Here is a 22,901-nt window from a genome sequence, read left to right as displayed (position 1 = left end):
TATTGTCACAGATGAAGGAAGCAAAAATCCAGAAAAAGTGATTCACATTGCAGTGTTAAGCATGCTTGCTTAACAGGGATTACAAATTAACTGGCATTATGTATGACCCTTAGTGGTTGATCCACCACTGTGACCAAAAATTACAGTTTAAATTAATTTCACACAGCACAGCCATTCACATATGGGCATTAGGCGGAACAGTATTAAATTCTCACTGGCATAAAACCAACTTTAATTCAGCTTAGTTAAGCTGTGCAAATAAAGTCTCGTGCACCTTATTTACAAATGTATTATTCCAGGGAAAAAAAAATATCTTATTGTGTACAGGCCATAATCACAATAAAATCTAGATAGCTCAAACAATTCTGTTGCTTCCCTACCCCTTATAGAAACACTTTGCTATTTCTGTCTTAATGAAAGAATGCCTGTATCACCATACTATCATGTCCAGAGAAACCGAGAACAGAACTGAGTTAGGTTAGGGCTAGATTAAGATGTCTTCACTTTTTTTTCCCAGTTCCGTGTTCTAGTAGCGTGACTTGTTGAGCTCTCTTGAGAACTCAGTGGCAGAAAGTTTAAACCACCATAAGTATCTCCTGAGAAATTACAATACTTTCATATAACATTAAATAGATTAATGTGACCATTTTCTAACTTCATTTCAACAAATTTCACAGTGTCAGTAGCAAAGACAACTGAGTACACAGTACATCAAACTCAATTATATTTCCAAGACAGTCAGGGCCTCTTTGGTTTGTTCTACTTGTCTCTGATTGCCCACAAAAAACTCACAAAGCAGCTTTGAAATTCCCATCCCAATAAAATTCCCACACTCTCAATGTTTGTGTTACTGCAGCCTGGCTGACCACAGACTCAACAAAAGAGTAACATACCGACTTTCATAACAGAATGTATGTCCCTACTTCAGTTGTCAGGAAATATTTTATTCATTAAGACAGGATGAATAGAAAACCAGACAGAAAGACTAATACTTACTTGCAAGTGATTCAGGACTGTCACATTTTCTACACACTGACACACAGCCAAAAAAGAGAATCAACCAAGGCAGGAACATACAATTCCTAGATTTTCAACACAACTCTGAGAATTTTAATTTGTACTGCAAAGTAACTTCAGCATTTTAGACTCAATTTAAATAAACTGTACATTTTTGAAAATTAGCTCTCAAAATCCAAAACAGACTGAGATGGTATTCCAGGAGATAGTGTCATCTGTATTTTCAAAAAATGTGCTTCATTTTACTAAGGTTAGGCTTGTAATATAATGAGCTGGTAACTCTGCACATAATATCTGTTTCTAGAACTATCTTCCCACTATGTCCCCCTGTTAAATGCCCAGAGTCACCATCTGAGAAGCAAAAGTTTTATTTTAAGCTGCAAAATGCTGAGAAAGCTGGACTTCTTCAAATGCTGCTCTGGCTGGCAGCTTTTCTTTATGCGCATTGATAAAGTTGACAGGAAAACAGCAATGGCTGTCCTGTCATAAACCCTTTAAGTATCAACAGAACTTAACTGAGAAAACTGGCTTTCTAGCAATATCAAACATACTGAGGACCACACTGAAGCTTGCTGATTAACCGATAAGTGAAATGTTGAGTTGAGCTAATCTCAAAGACCTAGCTGGTGGCTAACACAAAGAAAATCAGCCTCAGTACTCCAATGCTGTCAAGAAAGGTTATTGCTATTGATTTGTAAGAACGTGGTGACCTGTGTGTGGTGTTTCAAGGAGTCTTTTGTTAGGAAGTATATCCAATACTGGTATCTTAACTAGGAATAGATTCTCTACAGGATAAACTGTAACACAAATTATACTCTATCTTGTGTCATAGAAAACACAAGGCAAAAACCAACAATGGCAACCAACTGTGGCGATCAACTACAAAATTAACAGAAAGACAGCGTTTTGGGTTTTGGCTTGTTTGCGGGTTTTGGTTTTGTTTGTTTGTGGGGGGGGTTGTGTGTGATTTTGTTTAAAAGAGAAAAAAAAAAAACAATGCAAGTATCAAGGAAGCTAGCAGAAAGAGCAAGGAGAGGAGAGGAAACAGTATACTGATAAGAATAGTAACTCCATTTAAAAAAACTGCAAGCCACACTAACAGAAACTACAATGTTATGCTAATAGTCTGCTATTTCTTTTTCATTTGCAGATTCAGAAAATGTGAGATTGCTAAAAGCTAAGAAACTCCTCAAGCTCTTATCTTTAGAAGAGTATTAAAAAGAGACTACAGACAACTCCACTAAATGAACCTCAATACAGTACATGAGTGCACATGCATAGTTTGGCATTTGTATTTATTCTTCGCTAAATCAATCTTGCAGAGCTGACTAGTGCTAAATTGGCTTGAATACAAGACAGTCCTGAATATACACATGCCTTCCACAGGTTCTGTGCACCAGGGACAGATGAGGAGTTTGAAGTCATCACTGCTTGTTCTCCAGCATAAGGAAGATTCTGAAAGACTGAGTCTCTACTTTTCCCCTTTCTCCAACTGAAATGATTCTATATTCTATTCTGGGCCTTTCCACAATGTGCCTTTGTGCTTTTAGAGGTTATAGGCTTGGGTTACTAGATCAGTAACTGCTGGATCTTAAACTCATACTTCAACACACCTACAAAACATTCTACAAAAAAAACAACTACTAGAAGAATTTTTAAAATGTATTTAGAAGGAAGCTTAAAATTGTATGTTCATGCTTTGTACCTAAAACGTCTTTTGGTTTTTTTATGTGGCTGACAGAAGGGGGTTGGTAAACAGCTTTATCATTCAGACTTCTTAGGGCTGTTGGTTAAAAAATTTTCTCATTCAAACATGCTACAGGCTCAAGTACCTTAGTCTCCAAGTACATCTTAACAAAACTATTTTTAAAAACAAATACTACAAATAATCAACTATATACATTTTATGAGTCCTCCTTTTAAGTACAGTTGGTAACATGTTTCTGTGTTGAAAAGGACTCTGAAAATAAATGAAAGTGAACATCTCAAATATTAAGTCAGAAAACCTGAATCATCCCATTCTCAAGAGATCCGTCTTACCCTGGAATAACCAACTCCAGTCGTGAGTCTTCAACACCTAGCACAGCTCCTGCATTACCTCCACCTCTGCAGCAAGCTTCCCTTTTGCTTTTAACCCCCTGAGTGAAGCTCAGCACTCGGATTCTGAGCGCCTTTAATCCTTACAATACTAATTTTCTGTTTACACCATATAGTTCATGTCTGAGCTGTAACTGTTGATTTAATCATACTCATTCTTTTTAAACCGTAAAAATATGGAAGCCAACTCTGCAATTTAAAGGTAAAAATTGGTGTCATTAACATTTATTATAATACGAGCTACACCTACATCGATACAAACACGAACATGGTCAGTACTGGTACATTATACGCATATGTGTACAGTGATTTCCCCCACACGCAACAGCAGCTCATGCTATTCTTGCAACACCCAAACACTGACTGAAAAACGATTTCCTGTTCAGATATGATCAAAAAATAATTTCATCAAACTAAAATAAAATAATTGCATTTAAAATTTACAAGCGGGACAATGTGTAAACTGCAGCCTCTTTTTTGTCAGAGAAACAAACAGCTATACCTGCTTTGATGACTTCAAACATGAGAAGTATAAGCAAAAAAATTAAATTTAGAAGAATACTGACGCAACTATTACAGAGAACATATTTTTATGTCAATTTGAGTGTGCAAAACTGTTGCTTAAGCCAGTTCAAAACACTCAATTCTGACCTTTTGCTATATCCTTTCATTTCAATTTTACCAGGATGACCTTTGTTTTTTAAAATCTTTCTTACTACAAATAAAATCAGAAATGCTAGAAGTACTGAAATATAAGAAAAGACTGGATAAATCTCCAATCAAATGATAAATCATAACTACAATCACAAGATACTTATCAGCTAAGATAACAATCACTGACATTGGAGGTCAATAGAAATGGGGAATATGTTCTTCAGAACACTGGTTTCAGTTTAAATCTAAATTAAAAACCAAAATGGCATGCAATTGTAAAACTCCTGTGTTATACTTTTAATAAGTTTGAGTGATAGCCTTGTGACACAACCAAGCTTCTGTATGGGAAAAGCCCTGCAATTTCACTTGACTTCTTTTTAAACATAGTATTTTACCTCCTGTTTCCAATTGCTTCATGTAGCATTTCAAGGAGCTCACAGATGGCTGCTAGGTTCTGTCCAAAAGCCATTACACTGGCACAAGATGAAAAATAAGGAGTTTGTAAAGTATTTCATAAAACTCAGAACATAACATTAATGAGGGTATATTAAAATGATCCCTGAGTGAAGGTAACAAAATACTAATCTGAATAAAGGAACCAGAACTCCAGAACCTTTCTTTTCTGTGATCTGCTGCCCCTCGGCTGGACTTGCAAACTATTCACTGCCATGGCAATATTCAACTCCATCTGTTATAAAATGATCTCTTACAGATGGTTTCCAAGCTAAAAGCACTATGTTATATTTTTCCATTTAATTGGCAAAATCAGCTTTCATATAGATATCCTTGAGATCTAAACTGCAAACATTAAAATTAATACAAACAATAAGGAGATACACTCTCAGATTTGATGTTCTATATCCCTGTCACTGATAAATCTAGCTCTCCCAACAGAGTAAAAAAGACACTTGGCATGATTTTATGTTTCTCAAATATACAATCTCTCAATAACATTTTTTTTCTTTATTGTTCACCCTTCCTTCCTTCTTTGCAGTCTGCAGGAAGTACTTCTGATACTAAAGAAAGCCTAACCTCTGGCTAAGCCTTCATACTGAGCATTTCAACGAAATCAGTCTGCACAGGACACTACGCTTAGTGCTTTCCTAGAACTCACTGTCAATATTTGGAAACTAAACTCAAGTTTTTTACCATGCATTTAGTCATTCCTCAGGGAGGCAAGTAAGCTGCCTTTATGTATGCTGTTATGGCTTGTCATTTATAAGCTATAAAATCCATCTCTACATTTTACAGGAAAAAAAAAAATCACTAACTTATCAAACCTTGATATCAGTCAGAATATAGTCCAGAACATAGCAGATGAAGAAAATAAGATTCAACATTGAAAGGAAATCACATAATTAATATTCCTAAACTATCCCAAAAATACCAACGTTCATTTTTTCTGTATCCTGAAAATGAAAAAATATATACATGTATGAAATTATAATACTGCTTACCCTTCTGCAAAAGGTTGTAATTTCTTTTCTATTGCACACCAAATACCTTTAACATCAAAACAGAAGACTTTTCACTGGTAAACCATTAAATATTCAAAGTAATTTTCTGCTAGAGGTTGAGTTAAACATGACTTGAGTTGTCAGCTTCCAATTTATAAAGCTATTTAGAAGTGCTACACAAACACAAGGGAAAGTAATTTTCTCCAACTATTTGTACAATAATTCCTCAGAAGAACAGTAAGAGAGAAAATAGAACCAGAACACACGTGCAAGTTTTCATAACTGGCAGATTTACAAAGATGAAACATCCCACATACTTGTTAGAAAAGTCATTACAATAACAGCTGTCATTCTTACTACCAAGGCCAGCTCTAATGAACTAGAGACAGTCAAATTATTAGAGGGTAGCAAGAAGATCATGTTCAGACTAAACCACAAAGACAAAACAGGCTCAAGCTAAAAAGGAGCATGTAAAGTTTGTTCTAGCAACATACAGTGAAAATACTAGTCCATTAGCTGACAGGAAAACAACTTTCATGAAAAATTCTCTAACCTTTCCTATAAAAATACGTTTTTGACACTTTCAAAAAATAATAGTTATGAGTAGATATTTAGCACTATTAACAATTTCAGAGTAGGTAAGCAAATCAGAAAATACTGAGGTTGGTGGTTTGTTGTTTGGTGGGTGTTTCTGGTTTTGGTTTGTTTGGTTTTTTAATTATTATAATGTCCATTTGCAGCTAGACAGCATTAGAGACGCTGCTGGAATGTAGTTTCCAGTTTAGAGTTATCCAAAAGGAATCCAGTTTCTTGTGCTCAGAGAGCTCCACAAGATGAACCAAAGCACAGTGTGGAAACAAACCCATCATTAATTTTGAAAGTACACATCTGAACCAAAACATTACTGTGGAGGCACACTGAGATAATCATCCAGGCATGACCTAAAGTTGGGAGACACAATAGTAGAATGGTCTAAGAACTCTGATAAATTAAAAAGCAAGTATTTCAAACAGGAAATTAAAATTGGTTTGCAAATGAGGAAGTTCTAATACTGGTGAAAAGAAGAGAGTAATACTTCAGTATATAAGAGGCTCAAACCAGCAGAATGAAGGGAAAACTGCAAAAGAGGACCTGAGGACTAGTTTAATCAGGAATAAAAATATAAGTAAAAAGGTGATAGAGGAACATTAAAAGACAGACAACACCTGGAAACAAATTAGCAGGAGTGTTATATGTATAAAATAAACAGTATCCATTCTGCTGTGATAGGCATGGTGAAGATTCTCAGCAAGAATACTCTGCCCAGCTTGGGCATCATACTTCATTAAGTCCAGATACTGTAGAGAATCCTGATCAGAAATCAAGTTGCCAAAATTATATCTAAGTGAAGCTAGAAAGACCTGGCTTTGTTTACCCAGGTTAAATAGTGGAAGTTTTCTTGTGGGTTAAAAACCCACAACAAATAATAATTTTTTAAAAAATCATGTGCACTTGTGTCCACTGAATATGAGTAAAAAAAAAAAAAGTCAGGCTAAACTTGCAGCAAAGATTTACACTACATGTTAGGATATATACAGTAAATTATGAAAATCTTTAAGCAAGGAGTCATCTGATGAAAGCAGGCAAAAATATAAGCAACTTCTCATGAGTCACCAACTGCTGCAAAAGTAAGTCTTATAGTCTTACCTGCTAGAAACCAGGTGTCTGAATGTGCATCTATTTCCTGTGTTATGATTTAAGAGCAGTCAGAGATAGCTATGAAGATAGATATGAAGCACAGAAACAGCTAGGTGCTGAAAGAGGTTACCTAACAGGTTACAAAGTTTTCTTTATTAGATGAATTTAAGAATATCTAAACAAACCTTCAGTTTGAGATGCTGTTGTTTACAGATGGATCTCACAGTAAAAACAGAGTAGATGAGCTGTTGAGACACATTCCAGACACACATTTCTATAATTTTCTATTTTCTATCACCAAAAAAAAAAATCTTGATATTTTATTTTAGTGTATATACACACACACACACAGAGTATGTTTGTGTATATTGGTAATATTCATTTCTTTTCAAAATCATATTTCAAAAATTGTGCATGTATTTATTGGACATTCCTATTTATCAAGGAAACATCATAATTCACAGAGAATGCAGTTTACCACTCCTTTAGTACCTTTAAGCAGCTTTGCTTGTGCACTTATAGTGAATAGGAAGCAAGCCACGTTTCTTTGCACCCTCCAAGTATCACCAGTATTTACTTTGGGATTTATAGTTATTACCATGCCCTTCCCAAATCCTATATCAATTCCTACAGTTAAAGATGTCGGAGCTTTCAAAATTCTTTATCAAACAATTTGATGGTGAAATCCAACACAGGTCTAAAAGTTAAAACACAATTAGCAATTATCTCTAAATATAGAATGACTATTAGAGGACTGGCCGGCATTTAAAAATTATGAGAGCCAACACTGTTCTTTGGCATCAGCACTAGCTGGTGTTGCTAAGCTACTGCTGCTGCTGGCCAGACAGTTATACACCATCAAGTATTTAATTCATGCAGGCCAGTGGTCTGAAAACACACCACACACACACACACAAAACCAAAAAAACAGTCAACCAACACACCACACACAATACAGAAAAAAACCACCACAACCTAACCAGTCCACTCTTAAACGCTCAGCTTTCACTTTATGCTGTTCTAGTTTGTTCCAACATCATGTTCTAAAGATCCCCACTACATATATATATGTATATAAAATAATCATAATAAAAAACCTCAACCCACTAAAAAAAAAAAAAAAAAAAAAAAATCAAAACAGTCGTGCAGAAATTATTTTTAAATTTAAGAGAGTTACTTCCGTATGTCTGTAATTCCACAGGATTATAAATTGTCAAGCTATTCATCTACTAATGCTACTATTATAATCCTAGATTTCCATGATAATATTTCTTGCATTATCAGTTAATACACTCCCTAAAGCCTTGCTACAGATTAGTGGGTCAGCAAAACAACAAAATTCACTGTCTCTGCAACTCACTTTAGTCATTTTTAAAATACATGGGCAGATTAGGCCACAAGAATTTTTAATTTCCCAGGCAAAGAAGGGAGAGAACTCATCACTATTATAATTATTACAGTTCTCTCAGCACGTTTGTACAACCTTGTTATCCAATGGTACAGCATATTTATAGCTTACTAAAATAACAGATCATCACTTGTCAGATGTTGAAATACAGAAGGAACAGATAGCACATTTCTTATGAAAGTACTTTTGGGATTGAGGAGGTGTGAATCCTGTCTGAGAACACACTATTTGCTTATCCTCATCTTCCCACTCCTCAGGCATTTCAAATGGCAGTTGGGGGAGTAAACATTTCTCCAAGTTAAGTGATAAAAGCATTCTTCAACTGACACCAAATATGCTGATTTTTATATTAAAAAATACATACCTTGCCTTACATTTAACTTACAAAAAGGTAATGCCCGCTTCTGAGAAATCCAGTAAACCACACTTCATCCAAGTAATCTTTACAATTTAAACTAGCTGCATGAGGTATATTTTTTCATGATAGAGACCCCACCTTTTCTAATATACAAGCCTACCTTGCTTTTTTCAGCATATTCCTTGGTAATTAGAAAGTAATACAATTCTTCTTTGCACATCTATGTTTGTAAAAATTATAAAATAACTCTTCACCTTCTTCAGGCTGATCTCCTCAAGAAAATTTTTTTACTTCATCCGAAGTATCATTACACGTATTTATATCATCAAACCTCTCATTTTCACGAGAGCCTACTGATTAATACAATCATTGTGCATTATTGTTAATCTGCAGACTCCTTGTGGACATCTAACAAATATAATTACAGTGACTGTTGAATGTTGTACTTTCAGAAAACAGAACACTTCACAAAGCATCATATAATTATTAAGTATAAGCTTTTTGTATCATATTCACCTTTAGCATTTTCTATGGTCTATGCTTCACACCCATTTGCTTTGCTTCATCCTGTAGGACTGCCTATTAGACAGGACCTACTGTAACTCTAAACCACAGAATCTATCTCTGGTTGCTCTTAAATCATAACACAGGAAATAGATGCACAGTCAGATGTCTAGTTTCTAACAGGTAAGACTAAAAGACTTATTTTTGCAGCAACTGGTGACTCATGAGATGTTGCTTATATTTTTACCTGTTTTCATCAGATGACTCCTTGCTTAAAGATTTAACTTACTAGCCAAATGATTGAAACAGGTCACAGTTTCAGTGTTGTATTCTATACTGTTTTACCCAAAACCTTTTTGCAAAAATATACTCCTAACATTGTGCCTGTCTACCTTCTTAAACCCTACAGAAGAATTACATCAATAACAGTCTAAATTATCTGTCTGAAATACTTCATCTTGAAGAACTTATGCCATAGGCAAAGGAGATTAAAATGTCTTGGATTTACTTCTTTGATGCTATGTGGTTAACATACTGCATCAAGATAGCAGAAGTATTTCCAGACCTTTCTGAAATAGGGAATATTGCTTAAAATATTGCTCAACTTTCTAAATGAGCTAGTATTCAAGAATTTGGGCTACAGCACCTTACTACATTTCACCAGAGCATTCAATTTGCCATAAGATTCTTTTTCCTGATTAAGTAACTGATGTATGTACAAGGAAATACATTGTTTAGGGACTCTAATACAGTTCCTAAATACACCCAGCTACAAACAAAAAATCTAATTAATTCTTATATTCCAGGAGCTCTAGAGTTAAGCACATGTAGACTTATTTTCATATGGGAAAAACTAATTCTTCACAGATCTAGCTTGTTTCATTGATGTCATATAAATCATAACAGACAAGAATAAAGGGAAAAAAATTTCAGACTATCCCCCCCAAAAAAGAAAAAAATTATTTGTTCCAGAAACATTAAAGACTGAGAAATAACTGTGGCTCTCAAACTTGCTCTTCCTTTGCCCGTTACTTATCTTCTCTAATTTTCAAAATAGGTTAGCTAAACAAATAATACAAGATAACAACTTGTGTAGTTTTGGAACCAAAACAACTGATCCAGAGGAAACCTGAAATTAACTCCAAACAATTCATACTGTAAGGCAAGCTTTTAAACTGTCAAGACACAAGAAGGAACTGTCACATGGAAGGACATCTACAGTTTGCGTAGTGCTAAATTATAGTTCCACAAGCAAAAACTGTACTGCTTCAGAGGAAAGTTCAACCTAAGAAATAGAAAATGGTTTTGCTTCCTTCTATCTTCCTTCCAATTACTTTAGACTCACAAACCAACGAAGGATACGATTGAACACTTCAGACAATCCTCATCTAGACCTGACAGGTATTGCCACTGGGAATGACTTCTAATAGCTGGTTTGATATTCAGGCTTTCAGACATTCGACTGGCAGTAAGTTAGATTAAGGAAGATAAGCACACAGTCTCTGTTAAGGAAGATGAGCACATGGTCTCTGGTGGACAGCAAAATGCCATTCTGATGTTGGTTATTCTTATTATCTGTATAACCCTTTATTGTTTGTACTATCATTATTGCTTTTACAGTAAGGGTTCCTTTCCACTCAAAGGGCAAATGCCATGTAATAACAGAAATTAGTCTGTCAAATCACAGGGCAAGGGTTTTTTTAAAGCTCAAAGGAAAAGTTGCATTGACTATTTATACTACCTAGCTAGCTACAAAAATGTTTACTGAATAAATGTGAACTTCAGAAGCAGATACTAAAGCTTTAATATTGTTGCTAGTTACTACATATTGTAATGGTATTTCATAGGGTCTCAAAGTACTGTCTGATGGTGAAGCTTTATTTCAAATCTGTGACCCAATTTCATGAGGAGGAGAAAATTTTAATGGAAGGAAAGGAAGTAATTCCCAAATGACTTTCTAAATGCTTTAGGCCCAGTATACTCCCTGTAACACAAGCATAAATACAACAAGAGGCAAGTCTTTCAAGAACTCTTTAAAAAGGCTAATGCCTCCTCTTTTATGAGAACAAGTGTGAAGAATCAGGTATACGAAGGACTTAGGTCTGTATATTAAATCTGACTCCTCCCTACCATAGGACCACCACTAATGTCCTTCTAAAAGGACAACCATTGCTGGTATAATTCCTACCTTCATGCATAAAGGACAACATGGAAAAGTCATTTAACATTTTGCCCAATCTGTACAATGTTATCAGAGAGTAAATGTGCACCTGCCACCCCATCTGTCCTCTCTTCCAGTCTTGTCTTCACTATTCTCTCTCTGTACCATGCAGCAGGTTCTCAGACAGAAGTGTCAGAGATGCGACAAGAGACATCCTGTGATCCAGCTGCAAGTTATTCCTACATGTACAGACACAATGATAATATGTATTCCAGGGCATGAGCTTGGTATTTAACATTTATTTATTTCCTTCTCCCTCTCTTTCTTTCTTTCTTTTTCCCCCAATTGTTTTGGGGCTTGCTATGTTCTGGTTTTAATATGTTATCTCAAGCATGAAAGTTATTTATACCATTCAGATGTATTTAAATAAACCTCCATTCCCTAAGTAAACTTGTTTCACGTATCCTCTATAACCAAATATTTGCAAGTAAAACTCTGAGAAATACTTTTATTTGATTGACCTTTTGCTCTTTACATGTAATAAAAATCTATTTCATGTGAAATTCTATTTTGTTTAAAACTACTGCAAAATAAAAAAATTCAAATCTAACACATCTTGGATCAACATTGCTCTTAAAGAAAGTAACTATAAAGGCAGAAAGAAGTACAAAGGCATCCATTTGTTTCAAGACATAGGCTGATCAACACACTTTCCTCATTATTACCATTGATGACAGATACGATAACCTTTCGGAATCAAAACATGTACCTCTCAGCTGCCAATGAGCAAACAAGAGGCTCACCTACTCTTCAGCTTGAGATCCCGTACTTTTGTTACAAATTTTCTAAATACATTTTTTACTTTAAGAAAAGGAAAATCAAAACTGAAACTTCACACAACAATGTGTAACTAGTCTTCCCCCCTACCCTGGGGAAAATTTCTATTTAAGTGGAAAAATGTAAAGAGCTAGGACAGCAGCTTGGTAGGCTGGATTGCCTGGGACATGTGAAACAGACTGAGGTCCCTTCACACCAACGCAAACACAGGACTTGAGCCTTTGCTTCTTTCACTCTTCGTGATCCATGAACACCACGCTTCTAGTCATATAGAGACACCGCAGCATTTCATTTTTTTTAGCCTGATTTTTCACAAGTTTTCTAAAGTTTTTAGATTTAGCCTCTGGAAAGATAACATTTGTTTGCATCATAGTTACTTCTACTATTTGACACACACACTTTCTACCAGTGTTATTTTAAGAATAACATTGTGGTCAGTATGCTAGCCACACATTCACAGCACTATTTGAAGGAGCATGTTTTCAAAAGGTCTTGATTATTGTTTAAGGAGTAAGAAATGGAAAACCTCCTAGTTTAGTACCACGGATGAACAAATGCTTTCACTACTATCACAAAAAAAACACCGTTCAGTTTAACTTTTCTGCTAGAATGATAATCATTAGAATGGATAACAGATAATTACTTGTGTTTATTATCGACAAATAGCATTGTCCATTGGCTCTTTACTATGAATGCTGAAATAAGACTTTTTTTTTAACTAAAGAGCAATTTTACTTTCTGTATCAGTCCAAAAATCCACAACAAATCTTAAAAATAGCTGCATTCACAATTTCCACCTAGATGAAAACAAGTTTCTTCTCTCAAGAGTGAATATAAAAGTGACATTATAAAGCTACAGGTTTATTATCTCACAGTACTTCTGGATTAAGTATTTCCAGCTTAAAAACACCTGGTTTTATCTCACCTGGCACTGAAGGCTTATCTAAAATCTTCAGATTAAGCCATACTCTTTTCTGCTAAAAACAGTAGCAAAAACAATCTCAGAAGTAAATTAAATCCTCACATGAAAATAATTCTGCTGAGATGAACTCTGTATAGCTGACAGGAATAACAAGGATCTTGCAACGTTAGCAACTTTTACTTCATCAATTAAACACAAAAGTGTAAACCTATAATGCTGTTTCAACTATCCATGTTTATATCAAGCTGTTATAAAGATCAGAAAACAATAAGTTACATTCAGTTTGCCTTTGAAGAATATGGGTGTTTTTGCTTGGCAAAGCTCTTACATTTTCTCTTTTTTATATGGATACCACAACAATGACAAGTGAGTTGATACTTGTTAGAATATTATAAAATTAATCTTTTTTTTAAAATCATAATTATCTGAAAACAATGTCTCATTGTAAGTGTTCAGCAGTAATTCAGAGAAGTATTTCTTATTTACTGCAACTTAGCTCAAAAGCAAGCAAAATAGTCAAGATATTCAAAAACAACACACACAGAGCACTGGTATCTGGTCCTCAGAACTGGCTATTTCACTCTGAAGACTTGCATCAAATCACAAAATGTAGATGTAACCAGTATGGAATAAAATTCGACCTAGTAGAAAAGATTACTAGTAATTTGTAAGGCATTTGCATCTGCTGCACAATTCTGGAGTTTTCAGATTGGCCTTGCAGGTTCTACCTGAATTAACAATGACTAAATGGAACAGGAGCAAATCTGTTTGCAAAAGAACTCTTAAGAAGACAGCATCCACACTACACACATATAGGATGGGTGACTTCTTCAGACAAGCTGTAGTCTGGTCCCAAGACTTGATACCTATCAGCAATCTAATTACATTTTCTATGCACTTAAAGGACATATTTCAGTTTCATTTTATCCCCCACGAGTCAAGTTTGCATGTTCTGAGAAAGCTCCACAATGTGAATCAACACTGAGTGGGAGCACATACATGATCAGAATTAAAAGACTGATATGGACACAACCACAGACTACCAAAAATGACAATGACAAAATAGACTGAACTTTCAAACAGCATGAGCAAGTTTAAATGGATTATGAACACACTTTTCTTATAAATCCAGATTGTAGCCTCTGTAATTCTGCGACTTTGCCAAAGAGGGAAAGCGTGGTTTTGGGGCATTTTTGAGCCTGAAATGTTGCCTGCAAATAATTTATGATGCTCTAAACGTTTAAGTACTGCTCAACTGCAAATTCCTAGCCTTTTCACATTTGTCTAGTATTCCCTTAAAGCAGTATGGTTACTCTCATGCAGCAGAGGTAATGACCACACCATGTTCTGCTGCTAGACAACTATATTTCTTCAAATACACCACTTAAATAGATATACTCCTGTAAGGTAAATATTTCCATGCAGTTTACATCTTGCAGAGTTCCATTATCTATTCTGCCCTTGGATTCCAGAAGGCACAGGAGTGAGCCGAAAAAATGAATTGTGAAAGAATAGCCAACTAAGCACGGTAATTCACAACTCATTCCTTCACTAAGTTGCAACACACAACTAAAATGGAGGTGTAATAACTTCAGCAGCTGCTAATGACTGGATAATCAACCTTGGAAATGCCCACTTCAACTGAACTACTTATCTATTCCCTAGTTTCTCAGTAGACTGTAACACAGTTTCCGGGCAGCATTTACCGTCGTTACAGTAAATGCTTACATATTTCCAATATAAAAGAAGGTATGGAAAGGACAACCAGAATTCAGGAAAAACATTTCATTCCTAAAGAGACTAAGACGTACACATATTTATCTACTACACATTTGAAAGAAACAAAAAAGCCAACCTTATATTGATATTAGAGACTTACTCAAAATGTAATGTTGTTATTCTGCAGCCTGGCTGCCTACAGAAAAATTAAGACTTCAGAACACATGTAACTTATTAGAAGATTTTTTTTTTTTTTTTAAAGCTATTTCTTCCCTACAGCGGATTGGACACCTGCGTCCAGGCCCTCCCACCCCATATCATAATAGGGCATCTTTGCTTTCTTCAACTATTCTTTCCTGTAACACAACAAGTTTTAAAATCGATTTGCATGATCGAGTGCTTCTCAATCACATAAGGCTTAAACAACAGAATATACTCAAAAGCAATAAAAGCTGAATTGCCTCATGAAACAAATAATGCTGGCTTCCACGAGTCTGCTATTTTCCAGTGTGCTGTAGACAAGAAATCTCAAGGCTACACTTGGCCCCAAATCCTTAATAAGTTACAAATAGCCATTTTACTATGTATAGTTCAAAGAATATAATAAAAAAGGAACACTGTCTTCTTCCTAAGTGTTCTTCCTCTTTCCAGCTGTCTAATTTGTTATCATTCCATCTGGATATGGAAACATTTTCATCCATGAATCCACCGTTCCAAAGCCCTGCCTTACCATGGGCTTCAGAAAGTACAGAGAATGCACCCCACTATTCTTACTCCTTACGATTAAATGACACGTACGATCTCCTCTTGTACACCAACATCATAGGTTTTAACTGACATCTAGCAATGGGTTGTAACAGCCTTATTCCATTTTTTTTGTCTGGCACACAATATTATCATGATGTATAAAGTATTAATGCTACGAAAATTAATAATGATCAGTTACCTAGACAAGACACATTGCAACTTTTGTGAATTTTATGAAGGAAAGAGGCAAGCCCATGCAGGTGACATTGATGATTTTTCACTAATACTGTGTACCAGCAACATACACGCCTAGCAGGCTTTCCTGAGACACTAAGTTCCAGAGAGTTGACTTTTTTTCCCCAGCTTGCTCATATTTGAAAGCCCTAACAAACTCACAAAAGAAAGGAAAAGTATGGCTAAGATGTTAGTTACTCCAAACCATGTAGTAGAGTCAGAAAAAGCAGGGATGGTGGCCTAAATAAAGCAACAGCAGTAGACAGTAATAGACAAAATGTCAAAGAAACAGCATTAGCGCAATTATTTTACAAGAATATATAACTGGAGGTTTCGCTACAGGCAACTAAAGCTGTTACTGCATATTGCAATTCTTAAATGAGGAGCTAACAGTGATCAGTTCAACACTGTAAGTGCACTGCTTCCTCAGATTGATCATCCAATCTAGCTGCTCCCATTTCGTGACTATCACACCACCTAAAACCTACCATGGATCATTAGCCAGATCCAGTAGTCACTCATTCATGAGAAAAGATACTGCGAATAGGCAAAAGACAGGTTAACAGATCACTTGCAGGATTTCTGAGGCGATCAATTTCCTGGTTGTCGAAATTAAATTAATCTGAAGCAAGGAACATCAAGATAACTGTTCTAGTGTGTGAGATGCATTGTCTTTCAGGAATGGCAGAAGATCTTCAACAGTTACATAGGGAAATCTGTTCCATTTGCTCCCTGTATCCAACTCTATTTGATAATCTGCATGAGAGGTCTGATAAATCTCCTGAAGAGGAAAAAATTTCAGTGCAGAAATTTACCTACTCAATTCTCAAACTGGCATTACCAACTACTTCCAAAAGAAGCCCAAAGTAATACGAATATTTACAGATACAGAACACGGTCTTACCCAGAAACATACGTTGAAGAATAACAAATTGTACACGACAGACTAATCATCGTGATCATGGAGTCCACAGGTCTGAAATCTAACATTAGAACAATCATTTACAGAGAAGAGATCTGGTCAGATCATCTTATCCGGACAGCTAATAACTTCACTGTGGTTACAAAAGATGTTCAAAACATTTCTGATGATTTAAGCAAATTCAAGGAAAAATAAGTTTCATCTAAGAAAGCTGTAGGTTAAGCACTCAAGTAGCAGGGGTGCTCAAACTTACTATATACTCTCATAAAAAAGCATAGGGCACGCTCAGAGCTGTGATGGACATTTTGATCAAAACTACTCGATAGCCATGGTAAAGTTTAATTTATACCTACAGGAGGTGGACAACAAAGATACCATTTAAATCCTAGATTTGAAATGACCAGCTCCAAGACAAAGAAATTATATGAGTTAGCAGATTTTACAAGTTCAGTATATAAAATACATATCACTCATTAATAGCAGTAATTTTATTATCTTCCAAAGAGCTTACCTCTTCTTTCACAGTAACAGACTCTCTTGGCAGCAGGTTTTTCACGCAAACTAAAGCTCGTTTCTTTGAGCTACAAATACAATCTAGTACCTTCTTTATTTCAACTGACCATCCCCAGCAATAATAGAAAACCCTGAAAGGGAAAGAAAAAGGGGAACGGAAGAAGGAAAAAAATCTGTACCTGAAATGGCTAAGGAGATAAACACTATTGCTAACAAATCATCTTTGTTGTAATCTCCCCTTCACTCCCACAATGATTCTGCACAGGAACGTGCTAAAACAACCTGCTGCATATGAGAAACAACTAGGGTCACAGACTAGTAGAAACTTTTGAAAGTTAACTCTTCTATGCATCATCTGAGGGATTTAAACCTATTTTGTACAATGTCATTGAAGAATACAGAAAAGCCTCTACACTCAGCTTTCTCAGTTTATAATGCAGACAAATATCTAATGTATTTCACATTTTTCATGACAGGAAAATTGGGTCCGAGTTCACCTTGACAATCTCCCTATATATCCATTCCCCTTTTCAAAGAACACAAAAGACCATGTATGTCACAAACCTTGAAGCCATATACTACATGAAAGCAGCTTTTAAACCAGACTACTTTATCTGTTTTGAACACGGGTTGCAGATGAAAAGAGGCAGTATTGAGAAGACACTTAATAAAAAGGAGAGGCAGTGCAAGGTCTTCCAGCAACACACTTCTACACAAAAATACAACCATTGTCAAATAACTATATATAAAAGAAGAGATAGCTTGCACTTTGCTGTATGTTCTAAGATTTCAAGTGCCACAGTATCATTTCGGGAACCTGGATAATCTTATGATTTAAATCTTAATTTCATTAATGCTTTTTTGTATTAGAGATACATCTAGTCTCTGAGGCTGGTCATTTCCTCTGAATGCTGAGATCAAGAAGGGGAAGTGGGGGGTAAAATTCTAATTGGCAACTTCTAAATAATGTCAGGAATTGACTGCAGAGAGCAAGATTTGCCTTTGTAGTCACACTAACAGAGCTCTATCAGGCCTGCGGTTCGCTAGTGTCCTAACGCTGTTATAGTAACCATAAACGTTAAGCGCACTTAGCTGAAACATTACAATCAGTCTGGGCATGTACAAAGCCTGTAAATTACAAACTGCTGTCTATTTTGGATTCTCGATGGGAAACACTGAAGAAATATTTTCTCATATTCAAGCAACTATGGACCTAGAGGAGAAACAAAGGACCTTGTCACTGCTTTTGGGAAAAGCTTCCGTGATATACAAAACAGCCTAATTTTGAGAGCTATTCTTCCATTATCAGAATGAGGCTAATATTCAGTTCTTCATGTTCTTAAAAGGATCAAAGACACTCATGTTCATGTCCCCTATACAGAAAAGCAAATACTTTTACGCAACTGAGAGAATGTGAAGATGAAATTGCCGTTCTCCTACCTGAAAGACTGCAATGGGAACAAACTGCCTAGCATTGCACCACAGTTTCTAAGACCTTACCAATGATTTCTGCCTGTGCAGAGAATCAACCAGTGCCTGCACATCTAGCCCCCCAATTCCCTTGTGCTCAGTGTGAGGCTGATTCTCATTAATTACCTTAAAATGTCTAAATAAATAAAAAAACACCAACTTCTTAATGTGATTCCAATAAAAGATAAGATAAAGCAAATTGGTATAAAGTACGGGATAAAGCTTAAATAAGCTCTGAATTCTTCAAAGTTTCATGAAAATTATAGTGCCTTGTTCTTTAAACAGGCTCTCACTGGTACAGTCACTTGATTTGATTCCAAGAAGAAAGCAAGAAATCAGAACTTTTCCTTGCATTTGATTAGAGAATTTTCTGTGAGGACTATAATATGCAGCCAATTTTTTTTAATCAGCTAAAATGTTACAAAGGTTGGGAAATTGTTTTTGAAAACATTGAAAAGATTCTTAGCTATTTTTTGCAGCCTTCATTTACATGGACTGGGTGGCTGGTGTAAAAAAAAAATAAAAAAAAGGTCAAGAGTGCCAAGCCTACGCTGTTTTAGGGTGTGCATTTCTAATAAGTAAAAAATACAGTATATTGCAACCCCCTCCCCCGCCAAAAAAACCACCATCAACAACAGAAAACATAACATGTTTAGAATTGCTACTTGGCCATCAAACAACTCAGTTATTTACTTCCAACATGGAGGGAAGGGGAAAGAAGAAAAAGAAGCAGTTTGAAGGGAGTGAATATTTATACCTGATTTTGGCACCAAGTAAAGGAGAGGACATTTATACTGTTTTTATCTGATGTCACTTAACTCACTTGTAGTTTTTTCAATTGTACTTTCCAGATGCAAGCTGAAAACAAACACTCTTTCACAGAAACGTTTTTCGGCTATGAGTGACAACATACCAAATTTTTGTTGATCTCACTAAATACCTCAAAAGGCTTTTAGAAAAGGCTGTGTAAGGAAACTAAGCCTCAGAAAGTTCTTCAGGGCTCACCATATTGAAAACTGCTCTGTTTCCCCCTTGTTTCTTGAGACTTAGAGATAAAAGAGATTATGAGGAATGTATGGTTCTCATGCTCTGACAGATCAATTATAAGGTAGATTTTGTCTGTTTGGTTGGGTTTTTTTTAAGTAAGCTCTTAATTCAAGAAACAATATATACCTGACTCATTCTAATAATACAGAATAAAGCTTTCTAGTAAACAGTCTTGCAATACTTTCTCTGTGCCTTCTACCAATTCACACCACAGGCTGGAATCACACCTTCCTTCTCTACGATGAGCAAGTAACAGCCACGAAATTTAACTGGAGAGCACACCTTTTGACGGGTTGTGTTACAGAGGGAGGAGCAGAAGGCATCCATGCTCAGAAAAACAGCATATCTTAGAGCATACTGATGACCTCCAGAAGTCTCTTTTCACAAAGATTACAGGAGCAGGGGAAAAAGAAGGTATATTGAAAAAGTTGTGCTTACTGGAATACGCAATCACTTGTGTACATTCCTGTTTGGTCTGTCAAGATAAGAAACCACATCTGCCTAAGCTGTGTTGTTTTATTAGCACATTAATATGTAAACAGCCAGATTCCTAATTTAAAATTCACACCCCATCACAATGAATAGTTACATACTACCTTACAGAGGTTCAAACTCAAAAGAATGTGATTATTACAATATCAAAGCTACTAGTATAAACTCATGTTTCTTTTCAAGACTATAAAAAATCCTGGCAAAATCAACAAAAATATCTAACTAACTTATGCAAAACTACACTTCCTCTCTGAGAGACTCAAAAAATGTGCTGAATAAGAGCATACTGAACAGTTATTTTTGAAATTACACCATTTCTGCCACATCATACATTCAAAACTGAATAACCCAAATTATTTATTTAACAGTTCTGGTTTCCAACAAGCACTTTTAATGCTGAAAAATCCCTGGTCCATTAAAAGAACTGAAAAGACATACTTGAAACCAGTAACGCATTAAATTAAATTGAGAAAAGCTTCACCAAAAATGCAGTCTGTTACTAGTGCCCTAAGAGATACCTGGTTCTCCATAACTGTCAAGTCTCATTTGAGTGCTTAAAAGAGAAACTTTCATAAACCAGCAGTATATTAACGCATCCATGTATGCATTATATCCATACACACATGCGAACTGATAATCAGCACTGAGTGAGGCCAGCTGAGTATCAACCTTGGTTTTTTTTTTAATTTGTGCTAGGAGGACACAATGGAAAGTCAACAAGAAATTCACACAGGAGCCAGGACCCAGATTTTGCATTCAAAACAAATGAGCTTTTCCCTCAGATACCCAGTCCTGTGGGAACAACAGCCTCTCGTGGCAGGACCTTTGGGTGCCCCAAAGCCACAGGCCCTTCCAGTTCCCCGGTGCACCTGTGCTCTCCTCAGCAGAGCAGTCTTCCATGATGGTGTGTATCTTAAAACCTGCTGCCGATGTGCTCATCTCATTTTATTACCTCAGTTTGCATCTGAGCACATGCCCATGCCGAGACCTTGAGAAAAGGCCGTAACTCAAGGTGAACTCTCCACAAATGGCCAAATCTGAGGTGACACCACAGACACGAGGGACAGCAGCAGCCCGTCAAACGGGCACCAATGTCTGAGGCAACGCCAAAGCTTGTTAGCACGACTTTCACCGACGCTATTGACAAAACACTAAACCACTCTGGCTAACCCTTCCACCAACAGAAGCAAACGAGTGCCGCCGCGCTGCTGCCGGGGCTCAGCGACCGGCCGGCCGGAGGGAGCACCACAACCGCGGTGAGCAAGCGCATCCGAACGAGCATTTCTCACCTGCCCGCCGCGCTGCCCGGCGGCCCCACGCAGAGGTGCGGGGCCGGAACCTCACCCGCCAGCGTCGCTCCTCGGGACCGCCCGGCGGGCGAGCGACGAGGCCCGAAAGCGCCGGTGCCGCCGCCCGCGTCCCGCCCGCAGCCCGGGCTCGCAGCCCCGAGGCGACGCCGGCGGCCTCGCGGCGACCGTTGGGCCTGGCTAACGGCTGCGGGGCCGCGAGGCTGCGGCTCCGCGCGCACCCCTTCCCGCGCGCCCCGACTCACCGAGAAGCCGGCCCAGAAGGGGCAGGAGTGGCGGACGCGGGCCGAGGTGGTGAGCGCCAGGGCGGCGAAGCTGACGGCCACGATGAGGCAGCCGAGCACCATCTGCGTGACCCCCAGCGCCAGCATGGCCCGCGAGCGGGCGCGGTGCTCGCGCAAGCGGGACAGGCTGCGGGACAGCGCGGTGGGGCTGAGGGAGCGCGCCCCGCCGGGGGGCCGCGCCGGTCCGCCGCCCACCGGCATCCTCCGCCGGGCCCCTCACGGCGCGGCCTCCGCCCGCCCCCCGCGCCCGGCGGGAAGGGCGCGCTCCGCGGGGCAGCCGGGCAGCCGCGGCGCATGGAGGAGAAGCTGCCCAGCCGCCCGGGGCGACCCACGCACCCTCGGCCGGAGCGCGGCAGCCGGCGGGCACAGTCCGGCCCAGCAGGGCGGGACGGGGGCAGCCGCCGCAGACGCGGGGGGGCTGCGGCGAGCCCGCCGGCGGGGGCGGCCCCGGCGCCGCTGGCTGGGCGCACGCCCGGGGAGAAGCGCAGCCCCGCTCGCCAGTCCGCCGCGGCTCCCGGCTCTCCCGCGGAGGAAGGAGGGGACGGGGAGCGGCAGGGAGGGGAAGGGGGAAGGGTTGTTTACGGCCAATGGCGGGCGGAGGCAGCGGCAGGAGGATCGGCAGGAGGATCAGCGGCGGCCGCCGGCGGCCCCGCGCGGGGAGCGGCGCGTGCGAGGCGAGGCCCCGCGGCGGGGCCGGCCCGGGCAGCCCGGCACAGCGCCGAGCCGCGGGAGGCGGCAGCAGCCGCAGCCTCCATCTGCCGCCGAGCCCTGGGGACAAATCCCTCCCCGGGCTTTGTGCTGCAGCGGCACCTGGCAGCTGGGGCCCCCGCGCCCTGCGAGCGGGCTCTTAGTGCCTGGAAAACGGCACCAGGCTCGGGGACATTTCAACCTTGTTTGTTTCCCCTGGCCCCCAGCAAACTACAACCGAGCCTCAGCTTGCAGCGTCCTTAGTGCCAGAAATATAAAACCCACCAGAAGGAGCCTGTATGTATGAAAACGTCCCTGCCCTGCTGCTGCTCCTGACAACCTACAGCTGCTGCTACCTACAACACCTGCAGCACATTTAAAAGCAGG

The 22,901-nt window shown here is 38.6% G+C and overlaps 1 protein-coding gene across 8 annotated transcripts in view; it reads right to left on the bottom strand.

Moving 5' to 3' along the window:
* The window catches only part of ENTREP2 (endosomal transmembrane epsin interactor 2), a 112,563-nt gene extending 89,978 nt beyond the window's left edge, over positions 1–22,585 (bottom strand). Inside the window, exon 1 of one of the 8 annotated variants that reach the window (XR_010475248.1) lies at positions 21,789–22,581. Coding sequence is in view for 6 of the 8 variants with exons in the window: in XM_065076107.1 (XP_064932179.1) it covers positions 21,789–22,028 (240 nt within the window). In the remaining 2 variants the exon portion in view is untranslated. Of the gene's footprint in view, positions 1–21,788 lie in introns of all 8 variants that reach the window. The other 7 variants (XR_010475247.1, XM_065076107.1, XM_065076103.1 and 4 more) reach the window with 7 other exon arrangements.
* Between the last annotated feature and the right edge of the window lie 316 nt (positions 22,586–22,901).

This window comes from Columba livia, chromosome 11, assembly GCF_036013475.1.
Source record: "Columba livia isolate bColLiv1 breed racing homer chromosome 11, bColLiv1.pat.W.v2, whole genome shotgun sequence".
In the NCBI taxonomy this organism is placed as follows: Eukaryota; Metazoa; Chordata; class Aves; order Columbiformes; family Columbidae; genus Columba; species Columba livia.
The sequence above is the reverse complement of the archived record's forward strand: the minus strand, read 5'-3'. Positions and strand labels throughout refer to the sequence as shown.